The sequence below is a fragment of the Protopterus annectens genome, chromosome 6.part1, assembly GCF_019279795.1.
Source record: "Protopterus annectens isolate FY-2018-M chromosome 6.part1, PAN1.0, whole genome shotgun sequence".
Taxonomy (NCBI): domain Eukaryota; kingdom Metazoa; phylum Chordata; order Ceratodontiformes; family Protopteridae; genus Protopterus; species Protopterus annectens.
In genome coordinates, this window is record NC_056738.1 from 397,470,630 (window position 1) to 397,491,583 (window position 20,954).

Genomic DNA, 20,954 nt, shown 5'->3' on the forward strand with positions numbered 1-20,954 from the left:
TATGCCGAACAGTAGGGGTCCCAGAACCAAGCCTTGCGGGACACCACTTGTGACTGGTTTAGCGTCAGACCTGGAGCCCGCTATTCTTACTGTGTGAGTTCTGTTTGTAAGCCAGTTGGCAACCCATCTTGTGACGTAGGGGTTTATGTTCAGGCTGCTGAGGTTTTCTATAATACCCAAGTGAGGAATAGTGTCGAACGCCTTGGCGAGATCAAGGAAGGCTGTGTGAAGTTACACTAGTGCATAAGTTTGTGAGGATACATAAGACTTCAGATAAGCAGTTTTAAAGTTTGAAGATGACAGATAAGGATTAGAAAGTACATATGAGTGAGGGAGAGATGGTGGAGAGTTAGCATACTGGCAAAGAAATATGGTTAGTGACTCTGAGAAGTATAAGAAGAGAGAAAGCTAGAGTGTATATATATTTTAGCATATATGAAGGAGGTCTCAGTAAGAGTAGTTTAGTGTTTATAGACCCTGCTAAGAGTGAAGGCAGTCCCACTTTTTAGTCAGGTAGCTGTTTAGTTTATGTTGAAGAGTTTTGCTTTGGACTGGCTCTCAACTGCAGGGTGATGGATTTTCAAACTTTTGCTACAGACTGACTGAGGAGAATAAGCCCCCCCCCCCATGTGGTTATTAGATTTAACTGTAGAGATTTGACATATGTCTTGTGAACTCAGTTCTGTTAGCAGTGTGTATTTGATAATGATATCACCAATAGCTTGGCGTTTATTTGGTTAAGTAAAGTATATTATATGCTGTTTTTTTAATTGGTTACACTTCAGAGAGTTGTGGAATTCTAGCCTGTGTATATGTTGAAGGGCTATGTAATAATGTATCTTGTTTGACAGGCTAGTTGCAAATCTTACTCTTATTATAGAATTGTTTTTCAGTTTTGTTTAGGAGAGTGTTTTGAAGATTCATTTGGATGAGAGCAGCATATAGCAAACCAGTTATCCCATCACATCATTAAAAATACATTAAATATTTGATAAAACTAAGCATACATCAAAATAAAAATAAATATATGCAGATTTTAACAAAACCAGTGACTTCATTCACCTATTGAGGCATTTCAGTTTTAAAATACAAGAAATAGACCATATATCATTCAGCCTTGGTCTAACATACGCTCTCGTCAGAATTTGCCAACGCAATTCCAGTTGTTCTAATAATAACGACATAGGGCCCCCTCTAATATCCACTTCTATATTGTCAATGACTTGAAACAAAAATGAATGAAGTCACTCGTTTTGTTAAAATCTGCATATATTTATTTTTATTTTGATGTATGCTTAGTATTATCAAATATTTAACGTATTTTTAATGATGTGATGGGATAATTGTTTTGGTCATGTGACTTGGGAAGGGTATTTAAATGTTCATTGTTGATTGATTTGATTGTCTGATGAAGTTGAGTTAATAAACTTAACAAAAGTGCTCACATTTATACAGTGACTCGGCATACCTTGCTTTTTCTGTTTGTTTTTAGCAGTTTTTGTTTTATTTTGGATATGAAAGAACCCCCAAGTATTCACAAATATAAAATGCTGTTCCTGCTTCTGCTGTTATAACTCAGCAGCTACATGTGCCAAAAGTCAGAAACATGGTTAGAGCTCAGCGTGAGCTAGCACTGATTATAGCTCAGGTAACCCAGGTTCAGTTAGCAACTCGTGTATCTGAGGCATTGGTGGGGAAGGCTGGTCAAGCCTATCCTGTGGGGGGGCATATACATGGGCACACCTTGTATTCAATCCCTTGTACAGGCTGGGGATATATAGGGGGTGGAATGTTGTCTATGGCAGGCAAAGGCAGGGGCAATGGTTGAGTCACCATGGAGGTGAGATGATATGCCGGCGCACCTCATTGAAGTTCAAGCCAAATGAAGTCACAAGTGCACATGCAGGGTGGGGAAGTTAGGGCATAACAAAAACACTGCTGGCAGCAGTATGATAGTGCAGCAGGATCCTTGATCTCCTCACCATCCCCAGATATGGATCAGGGTTAGCCAGCAGGAGGCTGAGGCAAGTCTAGTAGAGCCAATAAATGAGGGGGAGGACCTGGAGACAAGATTATAATCAGCTGCAGGACTCAAAAAGAACAAAAAAATCCCCCACATGGCTACAGTCTAACATGGCTGTCACATGGCAGGATTCCACAGTTCTGTTTTATTGCTCAGACAGTATCAGCAAATAACCGTATGCAGATAAACACTAATACATAGGAATATGTAATGATTAATCCTGCAGAGTTCAGAAATGCTTTAAATTATACTACACACTCTTATGTACTATTTTTAGCCTCAGTCCATATTATAAGCCTAATTCTTCTCATATGCTGCAAAGTGAAGTAAAACTGTCTGGCCTGTCTAGTGCAATATTATATTGAACGCTCACAATAATGCACTGCCAGGTGTCCTACTGATGTGTTCTCTGCTTCAAACAGTGCTTGGGCATTGCATGGTACGTACACTTTTCTCCTGTTATATGTACTACCACACATCATCTGCTGTCAACATCTAAAACAGTGTTTTTAGTACCAGTGGCACTTAATATACTGTTAAAATGAGTGCTAAACAGTTATGAAGTTGTCTGCGCCATTTGTCACACTTTGGTTGCTTCAAACACTAGCAAATAGCTGCAGTTCTCTTTCTGAATCATGTGCCTGTCTTAGTAGAAACCAACTTTCTTTGTAGAGCTTGATGCAATACAGATGACAAGTTTGAATCTAATATATATATATATATATATATATATATATATATATATATATATATATATATATATATATATATATATGCATCTATTTATTTATTTCATCTGTTAAATAGCTAAATGAACTGGTGCAAGAACCTTTTTCACAAGCAATGGCAAAAGGCAGTTACAGACAAACAGACACGCATGACCAAAAAGCAATTATATGCATACATTGTCATGTGTTACTGTATACACAGACATACATATATGGCTCTCCAAAAATAAAAAAAACACTACAGACTTATAAAAATAAAACTGGAAACAACAGAAAAAACGTTCGCCGTAGCTTTGGTTTATTGATAAAAATTAAGCACTTTTGTGAGTAGTTACTGATTCTGATGAAGTCAGAGTAACTACTGATGAAAGCACTTACTTTTATCAATAAACTGAAGATACGGAAAACAGTTTGTCCATTGTTTCCAGCTCTATTTTTACATATATGTATCTATATCATAACATCTAAAATTCATTTCATCTAAACCAATTTCATTAAGCCCATATCATCGAAAACTTATTAAAGCTAAAGTTCATCTCCTCTAAACTCATTTCACTGAAAAGTGAAGAAGCCTGTAGAAAGTATTTGATGGTGTCATTTTTCTATCATAGGAATCATTATGTAAGTGAGTTTAGCACAGTACGTGTGGACTGCCATGGTTAGTGTCATGTTGTAACCCAAGACTTGCAAATGATTGTGTTAATTGTTTGTGGTGTTTTTATTTTTCATAAGGGGTGTGTGGGTGCAAAGCCCCCAATAGGGGTGCAGTGGGGCTAACCACATTCTGAAATATATTTATGGTATATTTGTTGTGAAGTAAACTTTCAGTGAAATGAGGTTTTGATGATATAGCCTGGATGAAATGATCTTTAGATGTTATATATATATATATATATGGATTTACTTCATAATCTCGAAATACTGAAATCTCGAATTTCCGTTTTTCAAGACCATGAAATCAAATCCACACAACACCGAAACAGCAAAACCGCGAAATTTAAAACACCTAAAACACAGCAGACACCAGACCACACATATACCACAACATAAACAAACAAAACAACACACATCTACAAACCTACAACACAAATAAGCAGGGGGACAAGCTCCCCTGCACCCTCCATGTGGGGGACTGCGCCCCCCACACCCCCCTACTTATATATACTAACTCTGAGATTGCACAAACAGTAAACAAAAGCAAACACACACACATTCTACAGTCCCTCACACACACACACATCACACATATCAGCACACTCACATGCACTCAACCTCTCACCCAAAACCCTTACAAAACACATACTTACCTGGCATAACACCTAAATCCACACATGGCACCGCACACCATCCACATACAATCCCGGACATTATGTAGTGTAAAGCCATAACTGCTAATTTGAGATATTCAAATTCGCGATTATGCACTTTCACTATTTTCAAATTTCGACTTTATAGTCTCAAGATACTGACATTCGATATAGATATAGCTATATATATATATATATATATATATGTATACACACATATATAGTATGACATCTGGCCAGAGGAAGGATGACAAGGAGACATGGTGGTGGAATGAGGAAGTACAGGAGAGTATACAGAGAAAGAGGTTGGCAAAAAAGAAGTGGGATTGTCAGAGAGATGAAGAAAGTAGACAGGAGTATAAGGAGATGAGGTACATGGCAAAGAGAGAGGTGGCGAAAGCTAAGGATAAGGCATATGAAGAGCTGTATGAAAGGTTGGACACTAAGGAGGAAGAAATTTCGACTTTACATTGTTCACTCAAAGCTTTCAGGAATTCATAAACTCCAGTGCCCTGGATCAACTTATCCACACCCCTGCCAGGGGCAACAATATCCTAGATCTAGTCATTACCAACATGAGTGACCGGTGTTCCACACCTGAAGTCAATGCCTCATTGGTCCGATCCGACCATAAGCTAATTACCCTAGATATCCACATCCTGCCCCCACCTCCTCATTAAGGAAACCACAGTAAAAAATTTCTCCAAAGCCAACTTCATGCTTAAGACAGAAGTGGTGAACTTTATGACACCCATGCAGATGGGCAATACAGTTATGACTACTTAATGGTTCACACAGCCTATCTAGATCTTGCTAAGGCTTTTGACACCATCCCCCACTCTGGAATTATAGATAAACTCACTAAACTAGGTATAAATCCCTATGTCACAAGATGGGTTGCTATGTCAAAAAATTTCTCCAAAGCCAACTTCATGCTTCTTAAGACAGAAGTGGTGAACTTTATGACACCCATGCAGATGGGCAATACAGTTATGACTACTTAATCCTACACAATTGCACTTTATAAGCACTTACACGAGTGCATAAATCATGCTATCCCAAACAGAACCAAGACACTATCCTCCAAAAAATGAAGCAAATCTGGTGGTCCCCTGCCATAAACAAACTGTACAACAGAAGGAAGAAACTGTTGCAAAAGAGAGCAAAATCCCATGAGGGAAGGAGCTCCCTGGTCAGCCTCAGAAAGAAGCTGCAATCCCTGATAAAATCCTCCAAAGCTAGTTACAAAAACAAAATCACCATTGATTCTAAAGACAACCACAAAGCATTTTATAGCTATGTCAAGAATCTCAATGCCAACTCCCAGATCTGCTCTGAGTTACAGCACAATGGCACTAAATATACAGACCCAACTGATATTGCCAACATCCTGGTAGATAGGTTCAGTGCTAACTTTACCCCCCTCTCACCCCCTAAAGAGCCCATCTCTATACTGTAAGAATGCAAAGTTCCTGTAATCACGGCTGCACAGGTAAAAACCACACTCTCCAAAGCCAAGAATACAGCATCCATGGGACCAGACAACATCCCAGGCTGTGTTCGACATGAACTACAGAACAAACTGGCACCCCACCTAAGAACCATGTTCAATCATAGTCTCACCCCAGGCTTTGTGCCCGCTGAATGGTGCACAGCGACTGTTATCCCACTCCACAAGGGGGGAGCCACCACTGACCCTGGGAGCTACCGCCCCATTAGCCTGACAAGCCTGTTCTGCAAGGCCATGGAATGTATCATCATGGAACTTATAAACAAAGACATTGGTAATCTCCAGACTCTGGACCCCTCCCAGTTCGGGTTAGTAAAAGGCAGATCATGTCTCTTAAACCTGATAGACTTCTTTGAAGCAGTCACCAAAGCCGTAGATGAGGGTAAGGTGGTTCACACAGCCTATCTAGATCTTGCTAAGGCTTTTGACACCATCCCCCACTCTGGAATTATAGATAAACTCACTAAACTAGGTATAAATCCCTATGTCACAAGATGGGTTGCCAACTGGCTCACTGACAGAACCCACACTGTGAAAGTAACAGACTCCAAATACGACTTCAGACCAGTGACAAGTGGAGTACCACAGGGTTCAGTCCCAGGTCCTCTCCTGTTTGGTATCTACTTCTCTGAAGTACAGGCTAACACAGAAGGTCTTTGGCTAATGAAGTTCGCAGATGATTGCAAACTAGTAGCCATAATCGAAACTCCTAACGATGTGGACATCCTACAAAAGGGCCTCACTGAGACAGATGCCTGGTGTCAAAGCCATGGCCTCAAGCGTAATGCCAAAAAGTGCATTGTCATCCCCTTTGGTAAAAACTCTGAACCCATGAGCTACAACATAGGCGGTAGTATACTTAACACCAAAAGTGTGATAATAGACCTTGGGACACAGGTGGACAGTAGTCTGTCCTTTGATAATCACATCACCACAGTAGTCAGGAAATCCTTCTATGTGGCACACCTCATCACAAAAGGTTTCTCATCCAGAAAAAAATAGGTCATTGTTCCCCTCTACTCGTCACTCATTAGACCCATTATAGAGTACAACGTCACTTTTGGTATGTACCTCACAAGACATCTACAACAACTGGAAAGTCCGCAGGAATACCTCACAAAGAGGATTACCGGCCTCAAACTGATGCCCTATGCAGACCGTCTCAAAAAACTCCAGCTTTACTCCGTCGCATATCTGCCTAACATACAAAGCTATGTCAAACCCAGAGTTGTTGGACAAGCTCCACTTAAAGAAGTCCCAATCCCTCCGAGCTACACGCTCTAGGGACCTAAACCTTGTCACCACAATAAACAGAACATGCCGGAGGGATAGATTCCTGTCCCAGAGACTTCCCATACTCTGGAATAAACTACCTATCTATATCAAACAAAGTTCCTCATTAGTACTCTTCAAGAAAAATCTTGAAGATTGGATGGGAAATAGGAAATTCACCCCGGGGATTACTTCTGTGGCTCTGCTCGACAGTGGCACAGGAAAATTATTTTCTTTGGTGGCAAAAGCCAGGGTACCTTTTTGTCTGGGCTTGTATAGGCCCTAGGGCTGATAGCCTAGTACCTATCTATGAATCTGTGAACCTATAAAAGGAACTTTACCGATTGGCTTGACAGAGGGACCGAGCTGGGAAAGATGTGCAGCAGGTAAAGGTGATAAATGATAATGAGGGAAACATACACACAAGCGAGGAGAGTGTGTTGAGCAGATGGAAAGAGTACTTTGAGGGGTTGATGAATGAAGAGAATGAGAGGGAGAGAAGGTTGGATGATGTGGGGATAGTGAATCATGAAGTGCAATGGATAAGCAAGGAGGAAGTAAGGATAACTATGAAGAGGATGAAGAATGGAAAGGCTGTTGGTCCAGATGACATACCTGTTGAAGCATGGAGGTGTTTAGGTGAAATGGCAGTAGAGTTTTTAACCAGCTTGTTTAATGAAATTTTGGAAAGTGAGAGGATGCCTGAGGAATGGAGAAAAAGTGTTTTGGTACTGATTTTTAAGAATAAGGGTGATGTGCAAAGCTGTAGTAACTACAGAGGGATTAAATTGATCAGTCACAGCATAAAGTTATGGGAAAGAGTAGTGGAAGCTAGGTTAAGAAGGGATGTGATGATTAGTGATCAGCAGTATGGTTTCATGTCAGGATAGAGCACTACAGATGCAATGTTTGCTCTGTGATTGTTGATGTAGAAGTACAGAGAAAGTCATAAGGAGTTGCATTGTGTTTTTGTAGACTTAGAGAAAGCATATGACAGGGTGCCTAGAGAGGAGTTGTGGTATTGTATGAGAAAGTCAGGAGTGTCAGAGAAGTATGTAACAGTGGTACATGATATGTACGAGGGTAGTGTGACAGCGGTGAAGGCTGCAGTGGGAGTGACGGATGCATTTAAGGTGGAGGTGGGATTACATCAAGGATCAGCTCTGAGCCCTTTCTTATTTGCAATGGTGATGGACAGGTTGACAGACGAGATCAGACAGGAGTCCCTGTGGACTATGATGTTTGCAGATGACATTGTGATCTGTAGTGAGAGTAGAGAATAGGTGGAGGAGACCCTGGAAAGATGGAGATATGCTCTAGAGATAAGAGGAATGAAGGTCAGCAGGACTAAGACAGAATATATGTGTGTGAATGAGAGGGAGGATAGAGGAATGGTGAGGATGCAAGGAGTAGAGGAGGCAAAGGTGGATGAGTTTAAATACTTGGGATCAATAGTTCAGAGTAATGGTGAGTGTGGAAGAGAGGTGAAGAAGAGAGTACAGGCAGGATGGAGTGGGTGGAGAAGAGTGTCAGGAGTGATTTGTGACAGACGAGTACCAGTAAAAGTGAAAGGGAAGGTCTACAAGAGGGTAGTGAGACCAGCTATGTTATATGGGTTGGGAGACAGTGGCATTGACAAATCAGCAGGAGTTAGAGCTGGATGTGGCAGAGTTAAAGATGTTAAGATTTGCACTGGGTGTGACAAGGGTGGACAGGATTAGGAATAAGTATATTAGAGGGTCAGTCCAGGTTGGAAGGTTTGAAGACAAAGCCAGAGAGGCAAGATTACGTTGGTTTGGACATGTGCTGAGGAGGGATGCTGAGTATATTGGGAAAAATATGCTAAGGATTTAGCTACCAGTTAAAAGGAAAAGAGGAGGGCCTAAGATAAGGTTTATGGATGTGGTGAGAGAGGACATGGAGGTGGTTGGTGTGACAGAGCAAGATGCAGAGGACAGGAAGAAATGGAAACAGATGATCCTCTGTGGCGACCCCTAACAGGAACAGCCGAAAGAAGATGATATATATATATATATATATATATATATATATATATATATATATATATATATATATATATATAAATCATTTTTTCACTTGTATATATTTATTTTATTACTTGTTGATAACATTATCTGTGTAGTTAGTATAAAACAGACTTATTTACATACCATTATCATATCTAACTAGGAACTTAGCATGCAATGTTATATTATATGAATAAGTCTTGTCAAAGAGTTCTAGTATCTTTAGTAATAGTAATAACATTTCTCCAAACTCACCCTAAGACAAAAGACACACCAAGTATGCCATTATGACCAATTTATTAACAAAAACATTGCTTACACCATAGATAATTGGAAGAGTAAATAATCAAAGCATGGATTACGTTAATAAAAATCACAACAATAACCACTTAATATTGCAGGCAGCATTGACTGCTCACCCTCAGTTTTGAATATAAGCAACGACACACCCCTTCACTCACGTTTTATCACACCATACTTATGAGGCAGCATAACACAATGCTCACCTCACAGGGGTTCAGTCTGAACCCCTTTTGCTATGCCCACCAGGCTGTTGCTGCTCCCACCCCCATTTCACAACTGTTTAACCAAATTCTGTAAAAATAAGGCAATCTGCACATTAAAACAGTCCAGTCCTAACTCACTCAAATGTACCCCATCTTTCCAGTATCAAATCATGTCCCTCTCATCAAAATCTCTATGACTAATCACAAACAAACTGAACTGACCTAATGCTGTGGCCACACTGTGATTGACAAAATGCCTAGCATTTTCCAGGCCCAGAGTCTTGATAGTCTGCTTCCAACACAGTAGGTGTACAATCTCTGATTACATTGTCAACATTCAGGGACATGTTTTAACTTCAACAAGCCACTAACAATCCACACCAACCACTTCCTTTTAGGGACCCATCCCAAATTACTACCCCCTAAATGAATGACTAAAATACAGAGAACCCCCAACACTGCCTGAATCAATTCAAACATATCTGAAAGTTGTTGCCTTTTTAAGCCTCTAAATCCATGCCATGAAACATTCCACCTGCCCTTCAGTAGGCCCAACATGCTTCCTCTGTGTCTTATTACTGTTCACCTCACTGCCTCCCCCCCCCAAAATGAATGAAACAGAATGTCATTTACACCTGTAAAACAGAAACTGAGTTATCTAAATAATCAACACTCTTACCTTATATAATCTAATAAGGTTCTAGATGACCAACGCCATGCTATTCTGGTAACTTCAACTAATTTGCCCTCCTCTGCTAAATCAGACACTCTCCCAATTTGAAATGAATGTGTAGATAACCTTCTCCCTGAAATACCTTGACTATCCAAAGCCCTTCACACCATTTTATCAAGCTGCACAGCTGACGCAGCCTTACCATTAATTGAATGAAAACTGACATCATTATTAATTCCTCCACAAATACTTTGTAACAGTTTACCCCATGGTACAGGGCACAACAACTGTTCCTCATCTTTTGGCAGCAGTACCTGATGACCCTGTCCTACATAATCCATTTTTGAATGTTGTAACCAAATCAACATAGTATCTGTAACACATACATCCTTTGACAACAACAACAAACCCAACAATTCCCCTACTCTAGATGCCCCCAAAACATGATAATTTACAATGCTGCACAAATTATATAGTCAAAAAACATTTTGACACAAGGGACAGACCTCTCAATAACACTCTAAGAATCTGCTTTGTTACTGGAAAATAACCATCCTGTTTCCTCTCACTGGCCCACTCCCATCCTTTTAACATCTTACTCACAACCCATGCTTTTGTCACATCTTCCAAACCTGGCAACCTAGCAGCCACACTAATGCCAGACAAATGAACCTTAATTGTTTTAACCACCTCACCCTGGCACCACCTTTGCATTATGTATCTCATCACTAAATACTCTGACCACTTTCATTTTTTTAATGGGAACCAACAAGCAAGTGATGAAAACAAAGCTATCACCAAGTTATATGCTCCCAGGTAGACCCAGCCCAAGTTTGCGGAATTAACAAACTGACTATGGACTTCCAATACTCCACGCCTTCCCTGGAAGTACTATTGGTTCCACTTTTGCTTCTGGTGCCAGCAACTGAAACCTGCAAAACTGAAACTGAGAGAGGCTGTCAGCTGTATGATTCACCCTACCTGACACATGTCTAGCTGAAAAAGTAAAATGAATTAACAAGCTCTGCAATACCAGATTCTGAAAAAGCAACTAAACCGGCAGTGACTTAGCCATCTTTCTGGCCAAAACATGTCCCACTGCTTTGTTATGAAAGAAAAATATCACAATCCTGTTTCTTAGCCTTGCATTCCAAACAATTGATGCCACCCAAATGGGCATAATCTCCAAAAATGCAACATCCTTCCTTCGCTCATCCAGCCACCCTTCTGGCCAACTTGCCACAAACCACTCACTATCAAAGTAGGTCTCCATACTGTGTGCCCTAGCAGTACCCTTAAACAAAAATAACTCATCATGCAGCACCCAATCTTTCTGCCATAGTGACACACCATTAAAATTTCAAGAAAAACAGACCATCATCACAAACCCTCCTTAACTACCTTGATAACTCTAACCCAGCGATGCTTACTCCTCACTCTCTTAACAGATTGGCTCTTGACCTGCAAAAATTTCTCCCCAGCACAATGGCCCTACAGGTAAAATGTAATAATCCCAGTAATTTCATCACTTCTTTTATCCTGACCTTCTCCTTACTTTTAACCCATTGAATCTTATCCTTCAACTTCAACAGCTTTTTCTGAGACAAATGAAAAACGGTCTAGAGCCACATCCAAAATTAAGCCTAAGAAATTCAACAATTCAATTGAACCTTCCAGCCCCCCATGGAACACCCAAATCAAAACACAGAGTTGTAAAAGCCAACAAGCCTTCTCTTTCCTGTCCCTTACCTACCAAAAAATCATCTAAGTAATGGAATGCGCTCTGATTACCCATCGTCTGTTGCCAAATCCACTGTAACACTGAACTAAACTTCCCAAACATAGAACAAACAATGGCACAAACCATAGACATAGCCTTATCAAAATAAAATTAACCATTCACAGACATTCCCCACAATGGCCAATCATCTGACCTAACCAGCAACAGGTGAAAAGCAGCCTCAATATCAAGCTTCATTAGTCAAGGGTCCTCAAACCCAGTAATAACCTTTGCTGCATCATCCATTAAGGCATATTGAACTTGGGCATGAGCTCTGGAAATGTAATCATTAACTGATCACCCTTCAGGAAACAATAAATGATGAAGCAATATGAAATCACTGGACTTCATCTTGGGCACTAGACCCAAGAAAAGACACCCGATAAACTTGCTAATGTGGCTCCTCAAACTGCCTCAAAACTCTCCCTGCAGCAACATCTTTATCTATTATTATTTTTCTTCCTTCCCTTTAATTGACTGTAAATTCCTACACAACCTATCACTCCCCACAACTGCGGACTTAATAGAAAAACCCTCTGTAAATTCTTATATTTTCTCTGCTGCCAATGCCAGATTTGGGAAGCCCACCAGTGACACTGATAAAACTAACACATTAATCAAGGAGTAGGAATACTTCCTTCCTGCCATCCCCCAAAAGGCAAGGTTCCTCTTTGCTCCCGAAAATTACCCCTACCCCAAAATTGGGCTGACCATCAGTTACATGTCCTTCATTGTCCTTGACATTGCCACCTGTTTGGTCCAGCCATCTTTACGCTGACATTTCACCACTGCATGGGCTCGCCCACAAGTAGAACACACAGCAAAATAACAGAGTGGCCATGCACACCTGCCCCAGTTAAAGGACCAGCATGTCCTTGACTTACCCACTGACTCTTTCCCATATCTCCCTTGATCCCCAGCCCTATCCACCATGGTTGCCAGTCAAATGTCTGCATACATAATCTCCCACCATAGTGTCTTATCAGCAGCTTTTCTTTTGCAAAACTGCCAGTTGTAACAAAATCAGGCATTTCCCATGCGTTACCACTGGGTGTCACAAATAGTGAGAAAATAAGACAACAGCAGGAGAACCTGTAATGCATCCTTCTCTAAAATTACCACCATGTAATACACAAAACCTAGGATCTAACTGTCCCAGGTTCAAGTTCAAAACTTTCCTTGCCTCCTCCTTCCCAGTGCCACTAAAGGCATTAGTAGATCCTTCATCTAAGCAGCATCCATCTTGACTAACTTTGCACTCCATCAGCAATAATCAAGTCAGAGTCATAGTCTCTTTTCCAAATCTTCTCTTGACCATGATAGTAATATGAGAGATAATAAAAACTTCAGACCCCCAACAGAAAAAGGATCATGTAATGAACCACTCTTCCAGCCAGACCCCTAACCAGCATTTGTTTCCCTCAGCAACCTGAACTTTCTGGCCCATTACCTCCTCAACCACTGTCTCCAAACCGATTGGAACCTTGTCAGAACCTGCCACCCGCATGAGTTCTCATATCTTGCACCTGCTCCTCAAATTGCAACAATTCCTGCAAACTGCTTTGATTCCCCCCAATCCATGCCACATAACAAATCAGCTACCATAGCTACCCCTGCAACATTTTCCAACAAGTCAGACTGAACAGTCACACCATTGCCTGCAGATGGTTAGGGCTCCACCACCACTGCTCCACTGTCCACTTTCCTGCAGCTCTCACCGACTGTCCTGACTACTCCACCAGCACTAGTAGTCTGCTGATCCCTCTCTTTTCACTTCCTGTGGCTTCTCATCTGGCGCTCTATCAAAGTAGATGGGGCTACCTCTGCCAGTGCTACAGCTTCCTTAAATAATTCTTCCACCTGAGCTACTATTTCAGCCCACTGTTACTTCAGTGATCTTACCTCCATTTCTGAAAAAACAAGAACACAGTTGGTTACTAAAATCACCTTCCCACACTTTCTTTTTGCTTGCCCTGTTTCTTTTTTCATAAAATATATATAAAATTGCCAACTGCCCATGCCTGCAGGGCTACTGTACACAGCTTGAGAACGGGAGGCCAACCACAACCCTGCACTCTACATCCACTCCACCCCCCTTCCCAATTTGGCCCCAGCTGCCTCTGCCAAAGAACAGCCTCTTGTGACCACCCTGCTATCAACTCTTTATTTATTTTACATTTGTTGACTGGGATAGTCCAACTGGATACATGTCCATTTTCAGCGGAGGCCCGGGGAGAAAAGTCCCAAGATAATACACATTGAACATTTAGTAAATGCTAGTTTCAAGCAGATTACAGTCATAAGCAATACCAGCATTTCGCACATATAGTACTAACTTATTATAAAACACTTTACAAAACATAACATTATTTTCAGTTATATATACATAACATTACATTCAGGTTTAAGACACAGTGAGCAGCAGTTATACAATTGACCCTTCCTGAAATGGAGTGGTAGAAAAAAGTTAGAAGTAGTTGAAGGTAAGGCACCTAAGAAATAGAGAGGTCACTAGTCGGGGTTAGTGCAACGACATAACCAATGAGTTTTGAAGTATTTCTTGAGTTTGTTTTTGAATTGAGTTAGTGAAGGTTCTAGAGTCAAGTCAGCTGGGAGTCTGTTCCATGTTTTTCCAACAGAGATAGCAAACAGAGAGTCCCCAGCTGAGTAGTTGGATTTGTATGTTTGAACTAGGAGTCTAAAGGATGATTGCAGTGGCCGGGTGCTGGTGTAGGGCTTGATAATATTTTTTAGTGCAGGTGTATTTTCTGGTTGGTAAAGGACTTTATGTGCCACTATTAGCTGGTTGAACTGCAGTAGGCTTGGCAGTTCAAACTATCCTAGGCGATTTAGGTTGTGACGGTGGTGTGTCTGGTAGGCTGTGCCAGTAGCAAATCTGGCAATGTGGTTACAACAGGATGATAGTTTATTAAGATCTGTTTTGTTTAATTTGGAGAATAGAGGTGAGGCATAGAGAAGAGTTGATAGCAGATGGGAACGGGCAATTGCAGTTCTAGCAAGTGGGATAAGGAAAGGTTTGATTCTGTAAAGAGAGCCAAGTTTTCTATTAATGGTTTTGATAGTTTGATTGATATGTGCATCAAATTTCAGCTTGTTATCAACTATGACACCCAATAGTTTAGTTTGGGCTTCTGGGGAGATGATGGTGCCATTGTTAGCTGTTAGGTTGAAGGATGGCATAGGGGTCCTGTATGTGGGGGAAAAGAGGAGCAACTTAGTTTTGTTGGGGATTAGGATTAGATGTTGATTGGAGAGCCATTTTTCCACTGTATTGCAGGTATTTTGGGTTAATGTGAATGAAGTAGCTTATAATCATATACCTTGTAATTATGTGACAGTGACATTAACCTTCATGGCAAGTGCTAGAGACTGCCCTCACAAATTGTCCCAACTGCCCCAGTCTCCTCTGTCTCCCCTTCTTATTTTTTTCATATATAATTAATAAAACAATTCAGGATGCTACATAATTCTTAAAGTGACCAGACTCTGCAGAATTTCCAGATTTTTGATTCATATTTTTTGGCCTGTTTCTCATAAAATCTTGTTTTTTTCTAGAAAAGTACCGAGGAGTGATGTCACTAAATAACGACATACATTTGGATTTCAGACTTTGCATTCTTCAGTAAAGGTATGCTAACACAAATCCTGTGATTCTAGCAACTTTCTAAGCTTATAAGAGCAATATTTCTTTTGCTAAGAGGTTGAGAGGTATGGGGACAATGAAGAACAATTAGTAACTGAAGACTGGACCCCTAGATTCCTTATGTCACAATATGTCATTTTAACCTTTAGACTGATGAGCAGCTCTACTCACAGCAGACAAGCCACCATCTGAAACTCTACACAACCTACTCCCTGACTAAAACACTCCCCCTGTCCTTTCTCATAGAGTTGTAAAAAGCAATCTTCTAGCTCAAACCATTTTTATGGACATACGAATAAATAAAATATAGAGAAATGCAGGATTCAAACCTCCAATGCTAGCTCTAAAGTATGTGACTGTGCCCACAGTACAAACAAGCAGCTCATTTATGTTAGACATCCTTATGATTCCTGCAACCTACTACTTGTCACAGACAATTATGTACAGAGACACATTGCTGAGTTAAGCGTTAACTACAAAAAACAAAGCTGTTTACCTTATCTCAACCTGCACACAGTATATAAGTTGCATCTGTTTTGAAAATGCGTTGCAGGAAAACAAGCCTTTCTTAACGCACTGACTGTGAATAATATCTCCAAAGCTGCAGCAGCTAGCTATTACAATTAAGGCACATGGGCTGCCTGAACATCCACCTCCGTACCCCCAATATGAACAATGGGAAATGGCCTACTTAGAAAATGTACACAACCAAATATCTCATTTTCTAACCTATGGGTTAGCAGTCTCCTGAAAAATCTCCTGTAAACCTCTGCTACCAAACTGTGCTAAAACAGGAAGAAAAGAAAGAAAAATCAGCATCTACCTAATAGCATCCAACCTCTGCACAGCCAAACCATCAGTCCAGCAGTCTAACATGCACAGATTTTTGTGTTTATTATTATTTTGTTTTTAAATACCATTTTTAAAATTCTGTAGTACGAATTATGTATGCTACAGCAAGTCTGTTATAATGTTTTGTCCAGCTAATCCTTGGCAATGTGAAGCAAATCATTTTGAACACAATTGCAGTTGCCTACAACCACCCATTGGCTAAACCATTAACTGGACAGAGAGAAAAAAATAAACCCTGCTCACCCATCCTAGGCATGCTACACAAAACCCATGTAGCCCCAAAGTCTTACCATCAATTCCTAGACCATTAAACTCCTCTTACATTCAAAACGTTACCTACTGTCCAGGCCTATCTTTTCTTGGATGTGGAGAAGTGCTAATTAAACAAAACCCTATGCCAAAAAAAAAGACTGAAACCCTCCACTGCCTAGCTTTAAAACCCTAAAGCCCCTCCCTTGAGTACCTCACATCCATCTCATCAATCCTTCTCCCCAGCTAACTTCTTGTTTCCCAACTCATCCTACCTACCTGCCTAAACTCCTGTTATCACTTAACTCTCTTCCTTTCTCACTACTCCCACCCCACCTCAAAACACCAAGGTGTCTTCGGGCAAATATGTCTGCACACAAACTATATTTATTATTTAAGTACAAACAGTATTAACGGCTGATGCAAGACACTTTATTATGGGTATCTGAAGCACTGATTAAGTAGTAACTTTATATGTCTGAAATATTTGCATTCCTCATATTTGCTAGTGATAAAGCATATAGATAATTTAAAGGTAAGTTGTCATTAATAATCAATATTTGTCTATGGAGCAATTGTTGTTGTTGTTGTCTTTCAGCTTTTCCCGGTTAGGGGTTGCCACAGCGGAACTCCGGTCCGCTAATGATTGGCAGTAGATTTTCACGAACACCGAGGTGCCAGCTCGATGTTCAACCTTCAACGAAGGCACGCCCATTTACGCATGTCTTTCGAACGCCCACCCAACCACGAGGACGACATGCAGACTCCACACAGAAGGCATATGGAGCAATTGTTGTTATCTGATATTTACTTCTTTATACACTTCAGAGTTTATGTACTTAATTTGTCTAATGTTTCATAGCCACTATCAACTTTTATTATATTTTGGTTGATTTCTGTTTACATTTCCCTCTTTTCCAGAGTTATGGCTGAAAAGTTTGATATTACAAGTCCACTCACCTGCTAATGGTCAATAAATTGTTAAATAAAAAAATTATAAGTTATCCAATTCTTAGACTAAACTATGGTACTTGACTGATCTTCCATACACAAACTAGACGTATTTAATGATCTGAGAAGAAAAGACTGTATTGAGGCTATGCCACTGCACCTGAATAAAACAGAAGAGCATGCTACATGCATTAGTGATCCAGATGATCAGGGTTTGTTCCTGGGGGTGGTCAAATGATGCAAAACTGCATTTTCTGCACAAGCTCTCTACTACATACAGAAACTAAATGATGCCTTCTGTGTGTTGGGTCTACTCAAATCTTATCACTTACAAAGCTGTTGGCACCTCCCTTAGCATCCCTTTACTTAAATAACCACAAGACATTACTGAATAGTTCTGGAAAAGGAAATTACTCAACCTTCTGTGAAACTATTTACAATATTTTATATTGCCTTTGATGCTGCTCCTAAATTGCCACCAAATGTTAAAGACTTGCATTCACATTGCGTGAATCTCTTTGAAACAACCACATAATAAAATCACATATTCTAGAAATTCACTAAAGTAGAATGTCATCTAATCTTCAACGAAAAGAGAATGTACTGCATTGCTTGCTATTCCCCATTTGCTCTCATAATTCAAATATATCCAACTAATTTTCTAAAAGCATACCTCACATTGACTTGTGAGTTTTGTAGCACTGATGTCTAGTTGCTGATTTTGTTCCTTCAGTCCTCGATAGTCCGCCTCCAGTCTGGTTTTCTCCAGCTGTAAGCTGTTGAGCTGGCTTTTCAGAGATTTATTCTCTATTTGAAGCACTTCTTGCTCTCCCAAAACATTGCTGTGTGTCTTGTTCAACCTGGCAATCAAACATTCAGAAGTATGTTAATTAAATATTGAGAGAAAAAAAAAGCATACATAGTTCTTGTTAGAAAAGCATGTTTTTTACATGACAAGGTGTCTGGTCATATCATCATGTGTTTTCTGAATGTACTTTCTTAGTACTTCTGTCACTATATTACTATTTTCCAGATTCTTATACATGTATGACCTGATACACAACTATACCAGACGTTTTGTATGCATAATCAAGAAATGCTTCTAATTCTTAGAAAGAAAATAAATTACATTACTGATTGCCAACAAAACAAACAGTGGACTAGCTTTCTATTTTTAAGGTGTTACATGAATGGGCGTTCCTTCGTTGAAGGTTGTGCATTAGGCCCGGCAAGCCAGTACGTAAAAATCTACTGCCAATCATTAGTGGACCGGAGTTCCGCTGTGGCGACCCCTAACTGGGAAAAAGCCGAAAGACACAAACAAACATTAAAGCAACAGATTGTGTCCACCATATCTATTTCAATAAAGGGTGAAGTACCTGTGAAGAACCCTGTCAAAATAAAGCAATGTGCCTTAAGTATGATGGGTTGTTATTAAGTAGTCTGCATTTTTGCAAGAAAATAGGAATCAAAGCTTTAAGACAGAAAATTAGCATTATCAATATTTATATCAGCTATCCTTAGTTGTATTTGAGACTTTGCCTATGTAATACACATACAGTTAAAATATAATCTCGTTTTGAATTAATTTTCACTAAGACTGTTATAATATTATTATAATTTAAAAGATTTCAGTTAATCAGTGGGGTTTACCTTAGAATTTGTTGCCATGCACAGTTAGTATCTTGTACAGCTCCTGCCATTTGCATCCTCCTGTCTTTGCCTTACTAAGACATTCTCTCCCAGAATGTTCTAGTATTATTTTTGTGGATGGCCTGGCTTGACCACCCTAATGTGAACCAAACAAAGGTCTAGTAGCATAGCTGAGGTAGCAATCTTATGTGGGTAAGCTTGAACTAGGCAACATTAGTCAGAGGAAATGCTTTTTAAATTCCTTCTCTGGAGTGTGATGCATCATGGCTTGTCCACAACAGCTGCTCCATAAAAAATTCTAACATGTACTCCGCCAACCTCAAACAGAGGTAACTATTTCTTTTTCTGGGTTTTATTTGCTGTTTAAGTAAGGCAAAAACAGCAGCTTTTCAGAGGAGACCCAGGATATTGTGAATAGCAGTCAAATACACAGTACATGATGCCATAACAAACACAAGTAATTAGTTTTAGCAGTGCAAAATTATATTTGTTAATATTGATTATTACTGTGGTTGTAGACTGCGGTGGTGGTGCTGCGGTAGCGTTGTCAGCTCACAGTATGACGTTGTCCTGTTCGATTCTCAGCTAGAGCATCTTCTGTGTGGAGACATGCGTGAATGGGCGTTCCTTCATTGAAGGTTGTGCGTCAGGGCCGGCAACTCGGCATGTAAAAATCTACTGCCAATCATTAGCGGACCAGAGTTCCGCTGTGGCAACCCCTAACTGGGAAAAGCCGAAAGACACAACAACTGTGATTGTAGAAAAAGAATATTGAAACTGACCAGCTTCTTCTTACTGAGCAAAAGTATGAACAGGAAGGCGACAACAACTAACTAGCATGTACCTGGTTAGTTGTTGGGGAGAGGTGTGTAATATGCTGTCCACACAGGACACTCCCTCACTTCCCAAGTGGCATTCCCTCCAAGTATCCCTGCCCCTTCCTCTTTCAGCATGAACAGTTTTCTCTACAGCCTCAGCCAGGGACATAACACAAACCAATGTGCTCCTGAATGTATTCTAACCTCTGCCACCCTCTGGTAGTGCCAAGTGGACACATACCTTCATTCCTCCTCCCTTATTGCCTGGCCGATCCAGTGACAGGGATGCTAATTAAACCTAGTCACCTGCATTGCAACTAAAATTCTGACCCCTGTGCTATGGAGCAAGGCTTTGAAATAATGTATTGCTTATGCATGTATGAAAACTAACATAACAAGCAATGACTATCAGTGCAAGATGGTCATTACAAAGTCCAACCAAACCATTAAGAAAAAAGTAACCACTCTAGCATTAAAGTATTAAAAAGGATGGGAAGTTCATTACAGGAATGCTGAAGTACATGCAAAAATGTGTGTTTTTGTGTGTGTGTGTGTGTGTGTGTGTGTGTGTGTGTGTGTGTGTGTGTGTGTGTGTGTGTGCATATATATATCCATATATATATATATATATATATATGTATATATACATATATATATATATATATATATATATATATATATATATATATATATATATATATATATATATATATATATATATATATATAGATAGATATAGATATAGATATATATATATATATATATATATATATATATATATATATACATATATATATATATATATATATACATGTATGTATATGATTGCAACTGCCACTGTAGTAAAAGCTGTATGTATAGCAGCTGTAATTCCATTTATAAGTATTTGGTGGTATTCAGAAACAAACAAGATAGTATGTTGCATAGAACAGAATGGTGAG

General features: G+C 39.8%; 1 protein-coding gene across 1 annotated transcript in view; it reads right to left on the bottom strand.

The window, feature by feature from the left end:
* Window positions 1–20,954, bottom strand: part of LOC122805298 (girdin-like) — a 1,431,879-nt gene that overhangs the window by 101,834 nt on the left and 1,309,091 nt on the right. Inside the window, exon 29 of the mRNA XM_044075386.1 lies at window positions 18,216–18,402. Within this exon, the coding sequence (XP_043931321.1) occupies window positions 18,216–18,402 (187 nt within the window). The remainder of the gene's footprint in view (window positions 1–18,215; window positions 18,403–20,954) is intronic.